Source organism: Mus pahari, chromosome X (genome assembly GCF_900095145.1).
Source record: "Mus pahari chromosome X, PAHARI_EIJ_v1.1, whole genome shotgun sequence".
Lineage (NCBI taxonomy): Eukaryota > Metazoa > Chordata > Mammalia > Rodentia > Muridae > Mus > Mus pahari.
Window position 1 is genome coordinate 107,535,037 of NC_034613.1, and position 7,555 is coordinate 107,542,591.

Below are 7,555 nucleotides of genomic sequence, written 5' to 3' on the forward strand. Positions count from 1 at the left end.
CTCTAACTAAGGAAGTGAAAGATCTGTATAATAAGAAATTCAAGTCTCTGAAGAAAGAAATCAAAAGAAGTTCTAAGAAGATGGAAAGATCTTCCATGCAAATGGATTGGCAGGATTAACATAGTCAAAATGGCCATCCTGCTGAAAGCAATCTACAGATTCAATGTAATCCTCATCAAAATTCCAATGCAATTCTTCACTGAGTTAAAAAGGGTAATTTGCAAATTCATCTGGAATAACAAAAACCTAGGATAGCAAAATCTCTTAATTATAATAGAACCTCTGGGAGAATCACTATGCCTGACATAAAACTGTACTGTAGAGCAATTATGATAAAAATTGCATGGTACTGGTAGAGTGACAGGTAGACCAATGGAATAGAATTGAAAACCCAGAAATGAATCCACACACCTATGGTCACTTGATCTTTCACAAGGGATCTAAAACCATCCAGTGGGGGGAAAAAAATTTTTTTTCAACAAATGGTGCTGGCACAACTGGCTGTAGAAGAATGGGAATTGATCCATTCTTATCTCCTTGTACTAAGGTCAAGTTTAAGTGTATCTAGGAACTCCACATAAAACCAGAGACACTGAAATTTATAGAGGAGAAAGTGGGGAAAAGCCTCGAAGATATGGGCTCAGGGGAAAATTCCTGAATAGAACTGTAAATGCTTATGCTGTAAGATTGAGAATTTCCAAATGGGACCTCATAAAATTGCAAAGCTTCTGTAAGGCCAAAGACACTGTCAACAAAACAAAAAGGCCACCAACAGATTGGGAAAGAATTTTTACCAATCCTAAATCAGATAGGGGACTAATATGTATTATATATAAACAACTCAAGAAGATGGACTCCAGAAAACCAAATAACCCCATTAAAAAATGGGTCAAGTAGTGGGAGTGGGTGGGTAGGGGAGCAGAGGTGGTGGGGGGTATAGGAAACTTTCAGGATAGCATTTGAAATGTAAATAAAGAAAAAAATAATAAAAAGAAGTGAAAAAAATGGGGCACAGAACTAAACAAANAATTCTCAACTGAGGAATATCAAATGGCTGAGAAACCCCTCCAAAAGCATTCAACATCCTTAATCATCAAGGAAATGCAAATCAGAACAACCTTGAGATTCCACCTCACACCAGTCAGAATGGCTAAGGTCAAAAATTCAGGTTACAGCAGATGCTGGTGAGGATGTGGGGAAAGAGGAATACTCCTCCATTTTAGGTGGGATTGCAAGCTTGTAAAACCACTCTGGAAATCAATCTGGCGGTTCCTCAGAAAATTGGACAGAGTACTACCAGAAGATCCAGCAATACCTCTCCTGGGCATATATCCAGAAGATGTTCCAACTGGTAATAAGAACACACGCTCCACTATGTTCATAGCATCCTTATTTATAATAGCCAGAAGCTGGAAAGAACAGTGATGTCCCTCAACAGAGGAATGGATACAGAAAATGTGGTATATTTAAACAATGGAATACTACTCACCTATTAAAAACAAAAAATTTATGAAATTCCTCAGCAAATGGANGTATCTGGAGGGTATCATCCTNAGTGAGGTAACCCANTNACAAAAGAANTCACATAATATGCACTCACTGATAAGTGGATATTANCCCTGAAACCTAGAATACCCAAGATACAATTTGTAAAACACATGAAACTCAAGAAGAAGGAAGACCAAAATGTGGACACTTAGCCCATTCTTAAAATTGGGAACAAAACTTCCATGGAAGTTACAGAGACAAGATTTGGAGCTGAGAGGAAAGGATGGATCATCCAAAAACTGTCCCACCCAGTGGTCCATCCCATAATCAGCCACCAAACACAGACACTATTGCATACACTAGCAAGACTTTGCTGAAAGGACCCTGATATAGCTGTCTCTTGTGAGGCTATGCCAGTGCCTGGCAAACACAGAAGTGGATGCTCACAGATGGAACCCAGGGCCCCCAATAGAGTAGCTATAGAAATTACCCAAGAAGCTGAAGGTATCTCCAACCCTATAGGTGGAACAACAATATGAACTAACCAGCACCCCCAGAGGTTGTGTCTCTAGCTGCATGTGTAGCAGAAGATGGTGTAGTCAGCCATCATTGGGAAGAGAGGCCCCTTGGTATTACAAACTTTATATGCCCCAGTACAAGAGAACACTAGGGCCAACAAAAGAGGAGTGGGTGGGTAGGGGAGTGGGGGGGTAGGATATAGGGGACTTTGGGGATAACATTTAAAATGTAAATGAAGTAAATACCTAATAAATATTGGGAATAAAAGATGCAGAAATGTATACTACACAAATATATTTGTGTGTGTAAAAGTGTTGTTATTCAAAACCTAAGAGACAGACTGAGCAAATTACATGCAAATTTAACTAAAGAAAAATTTGTGGGGCAATAACATTTTCAGGAATTTAATTGAAATGAAAAATTCTTAAATTTTAAAAGAAATACTATAGTCAGACAAGGAAATATCCATTTGCAATTTGAGATGAAAGGGTGTGATGCCTGGAATTTGTAACATTTACAGGGAAAATGAACTCAAAGATCTGAAGGTAAATGAGATGAGATTATTTACACCAGTGTTCCAACATCAATGTATTTTATAAAGGTTCACAGAATAAAGAAAAAGTATTATCATGCCATTAAAAATGGGTCTAAAAAAAAAAAAGTCGGGCATGTTTGCACATGCCTTTAATCCCAGCACTTGGGAAGCAGAGGCAGGTGAATTGTTGAGTTCGAGGCCAGCCTGGTCTACCAAGTGAGTTCCAGGACAGCCAGGGCTATACAGAGAAACTCTATTTCAGGAAAAAAAAAAAAAAAGATGGTTCTGCTTTCAGTTTTAGTATTGATTTCAGAGAATAGTATGTGAAGTGTACTAATTCTGATACTTATTTACACATGTACTATTTTGAGGCTATTGTTTGTTATCAACTTGACTACATCTGCAAATAAAGCCCTAAAACTGAGGGTATGCCTGTGAGGGGATTTTGATTAATTTGAAGTATTAATATCTAATTCAAATCTAAATTTTTAAGACAATGAGACACACCCTTTATAGAATTTTTTTAACCCGGAAAAAGACACAAATTCAATCTAGATTCTGAGGAGAAAAGGAACAGCTTCAGTCTAGATCTAATCTAGGACAACTCTTCTGCTGGAATGCTTTATTAGGACATGGAAGAAGGAAGCTATTGCTCTTTGTCTGCTTGCCCCCACCTTGCTAACAAGTCCATTATTTCACAGACATTAGAGCCTTCTTCAGGATTCCAGCATATATTAAAGAACAAATGAAATATCCAACCTTCTGGAGTGAATGACTACTGGATTTTTGAACCTTTTCTTTGTAGCCAACCATTATTGGATTAGCTGGATTGAAGCCAGTAATGTCATTGTAATAAATAGTGTGTCTGTCTGGTGTTTGTGTGTGTGTGTGTGTGTGTGTGTGTGTGTGTAGGTATGTATGTATGTGGTATGTATGTGTGAGAGAGAATATAGCTGTGTGTGAGAGATTGATTCTATAAATTGTCTTCCTTTAGAGAACCCCGACTAATCCAACTGTGTTTACTGATTATTTACCTTAAACAAACATATTTAAAATTTAGATTCTGTAACACAAATTGGGAAGTTGGAATGATAAAAAAACAAACAATCAAGAAAACAAAATGTAAAAATCTAAAGCAAACAATCCAACCAAAGAAGTAATAAAACAAATAGGAAAGAACAATAAATGTCACTTTGCTGTTTTCTGCTACCCAGGACAAGGCTTGATATGCTTGGAAAATCTAAGTCAACAGCTGAAACTTCCATTAGATCCATGTCTGAGTCCCTAAAGCTCCCACAAAGCATTTTCCATTTTTAAGGTTATGCATGCTACAAATTTATTTTCAGACAAGTGGAAGGTTTTCTTTTTCCATTGAAGGACTATAAGAAATAAAAATTATAGCACTTAATAAAAACAGTATGGCAGATATGCTTGCCATTCCCATGGCACTTCCTGCTCTTTGAGCATATGGGAAAAGTGGCATTTGTGAAGAAGGCAGGAAATATAACCCTTCCTTGCTGGGCTCAGAGAAGTAATTACACATAACAGCAAGAAAAATAAAGGTGCTAGCAACAGCGTTGAGAACGGCTGAAAGAACAAATGGATTGTCGTTGTCATCATTATTCTCCAGTTCCTCTGTGTATAACTGCTGTAAAGCAAAGACAGCACAAACTGTCCCAACCAGGCCAATAATGTTTGCAACCAGGAGCAGATTTTGTGCTAAGCGAATATCCAAAGGAACAAGGCCATCATGGTAGGTGTAGTGCTGGCAAACTCTCTGGTGGCTGGAGGTGTCAACGTGGTGGCAGATACAGGCCCTCCACATACCTACAAATGCCATGCTTTGGGAGGAACCCATGGGTTCTTCCAAATAACAAACTCGCCATTCAGGAAGGCCCATAGAGGTGCTGCACATTATCCATGCAATGGTGGCCAAGGCGAAACCTCTTATTTGGTGATTGGTTGACTTTTTGAAGAAGACCATGCTGGCATCAAATATGTGGAAGCTGAAAAAGAAATTCAGGAACATATAAAGGGGCCTTCTTTCAGCCTTCAGTAGTGCCCTTTAAATTAGCCATACTAAAATGGTAGTCTTGTGTTTGAAAAATGTAGCCCCTTCTCATTAAGATGTGCTGTTATGAATATGGTCTGAGGTAAAAAGAACATAAAAGGGTCCTGTGGCACTATTTGCTGAGAACTTCACAATATTCAAAGATTAACAGATTACAGTACATAAACTTTAGTTTTTCGGTATACATTACCTTAAAGCAAACCCATCCACCAGAGTTCTCACCACACATCTAACTAGATGAAAGTTGACAACTTAGAAACTAGAGAAATCTTCACCAGGGAACAAATATTCATTGAAGAAAGAATATTACACATATATTAAAGTATTTCTATTCATTTTTCTTGATCTACCATGAAATATATTGGAAAAAAACCACAATATATTTGAATTCTAAGATTACTTGTGGTTTTTCTTTTCATTTTGTTTTTGGTTAAAAGTTAGCGTGTGTGTGTGTGTGTGTGTGTGTGTGTGTGTGTGTGTGTGTGTTTGAAACAGTTTTACTAGAAAGCAGATGAACCATATGTCTGATTGCTACCTTGAATTGAAAGCTCAAATTACACAATACTAATCTGAAAAGCCAGAAAATGGCAATTGTAGGTTCAGGTGAATGAAAGATAAGACAAGAGAAGACATCACATTCTGCTTGTGGAGAATACCAAGGATGCCTGCAAGTTCTAGAAGGAGTATTATGAATTGGTCCACAGAATAAGGGATTTTGAAAACTGTTCCCTAAAATCACTTCTAATGGCCAGAGCAACACTAGCAGAGAAGATATAAATAACCATCATTGTCTTTGGCTAAATATTCCTGCTTAATTGCTTTCTGGTATTGTTGGATGAAGCTAAATATTTTATATATTAGACAAGCTGTCTGCCATGAAACTGCCCCTTTCTTTAAAAAGAAATTGTTTTCAGACAGGTTTTTGAAAAGTTACTCAAGCTTGCCTTGAAATCCATATGTATTCTAAGAAAGAATTTTCTTTGTAGCTGGAGTTTATATTTGTTTTACTTGAATTATCGCCTCACTATGTATATCAGGGTAGCTGCAAATTCTCTGTGTATCCAATAATTTCCTTTAATTAACTTATTATTCTTGCTGCTACTATCAGAAAACTAACATTATACTCAACATATCAACAGATTATTTAAAAAATTTACTTTTTAATACCCTACCCAGTCTTTCTGACAAAATCCCCAAAGAATAAAATTCTAGGGGCCATATGTCTACTCAGGTGAATAAGAAGTATATGTAGTTAAGAAAGATCACAAGAATTCAGTATAATGGACTGTATGTGAGGGAGACCAGAAGAAACAAGTGAAAGTACACCTACCATTTGGAATCCTACACCATCACACTTGATAAGTGGAAAGGTGTCAGAAATGAGGGAGCAGGGATTTGTGTAACATTTTCTTACTATTTAAATGGGGAATTTACAATACTCAGGCAGAGACAAAGCTTCAAAAATACAGACATTGTTCTACAAAATATACAAGCAAAGACAGATAGAAATACAGATTACTGCCCCTGCCAGGCACCACAAGAATTGATCACACTGAGTTTTGTAAGCTTAGAGATAAAGGTACAAATGCCAAATTCAAATCCAAAGTTTCAATTATATTGAGCATTTTCATATATATATATATATATATATATATATATATATATATATATATATATCAAATAATCTGTCTTGGTTAGTTTTTCATATATGTGGCCAAAGTACCCAAAACAAGAAGTTACTGGAAATTATTTAGTTTATTGCCATTTCAGAGATGTAAGTCCACAGTCCTTGTCTTCATTGATTCTAGGTGTGTGGTAAAGGAGATCATCATGGCAAAAGTGAGGATGACAGGGAGAATCTACGTCATAGTGGACAGGAATCAGGGACAAAGGAAAGGATTAGGTATGATTTTAAAGTTTCATAGGCCGTGCCTCTGATATCTCTTTTCTGTAGCTATGACCCACCTCCTTAAATGTGCCCCAAAACTTCAATAACATCAGCATCTGAGAGATCAAGGATTTAACACCTGAGCATTTTTCATTAATAGGCCATACACCAACTATAACTGCATGGTAAATTAGAGGCTGGTTTTCAAAGGTAGAGTACTGTTCCTCTTTATAATATTGGGATGATGATAAATTCTCAAGTAGTTTACATAATGAATGAATCTTGAGGATATTAAGCAAAATGAACTAGAGTCAGCCTCAGATCAAGGGTTGATTAAATGTCACTAGGAAGGTCCCTGGGAGGATCAATTCTAGAAACATATGAAGTAGAATTGCGGCTGAAGAGGGCTGTGGAACCCAGTAAGAGCAAACATTCCAAAAGGACATTTCATTTGGGAAAGATAGGCAATGGTTATAGTTCCATAGCACCTGGAGGTACTGAAGACATAGAAAAAATATATATTAGCCATTATTAATTTTTCATATGTATATTTAACTACATTAAATAGAATATACAACAAAGAATGCTAGGGAATATACTAACCAGCAATGCTGTCTTCAAATCTTCAAATTAAACAGTGACAAGTAATGGGGCAGGAATGTCTGATACCTGGGAAAAGGGAGCCGGAGGATGAACACAGTTTCCCTGTGTCCAAGTCTCCCTCCTAGCTCTGTATGCTTGGGCGCACTACTGAATTTCCAAACTCTGTGCCCTTTCTTGCATCACTACATTCTAATCCTTTTGTGAACTCATGACCCCTCTCTCCCCTCCCTCTCTCTCCCCTCCCTCTCTCTCCCCTCCCTCTCTCCCCCTCCCTCTCAATCTCCATCCCTCGCATACCCTTTCTTTAGCCTCTTTCTCTCTCACCCTAGCTCTCCCGTCTCTCTCCTCCCCCATGGCTCTCCCTTCCCTTTCCATGTCTCCACCTTGCTCTGCCCACTCTACCCTTTGTCTCCCCCCCCTCTCTCTGCTTCCTCCTCTCTTTCCTTCCCTC

General features: G+C 37.7%; 1 protein-coding gene across 1 annotated transcript; it reads right to left on the reverse strand.

Annotated features, from left to right (window-relative positions):
- Window positions 1–3,852: 3,852 nt before the first annotated feature.
- Window positions 3,853–7,234, reverse strand: LOC110314553 (claudin-34-like). The gene is made up of 2 exons (XM_021188834.1): window positions 7,105–7,234; window positions 3,853–4,548 (listed from the first exon to the last, which is right to left on the reverse strand). The coding sequence occupies exon 2, from the start codon at window positions 4,524–4,526 to the stop codon at window positions 3,885–3,887; it is 642 nt and encodes a 213-aa protein (XP_021044493.1). The 5' UTR covers window positions 4,527–4,548; window positions 7,105–7,234; the 3' UTR covers window positions 3,853–3,884.
- Window positions 7,235–7,555: the final 321 nt, after the last annotated feature.

Excerpts from the sequence above, each read along its gene's own strand:
- LOC110314553 (XM_021188834.1), bottom strand. The coding sequence starts at position 4,526 with ATGGTCTTCTTCAAAAAGTCAACCAATCACCAAATAAGAGGTTTCGCC.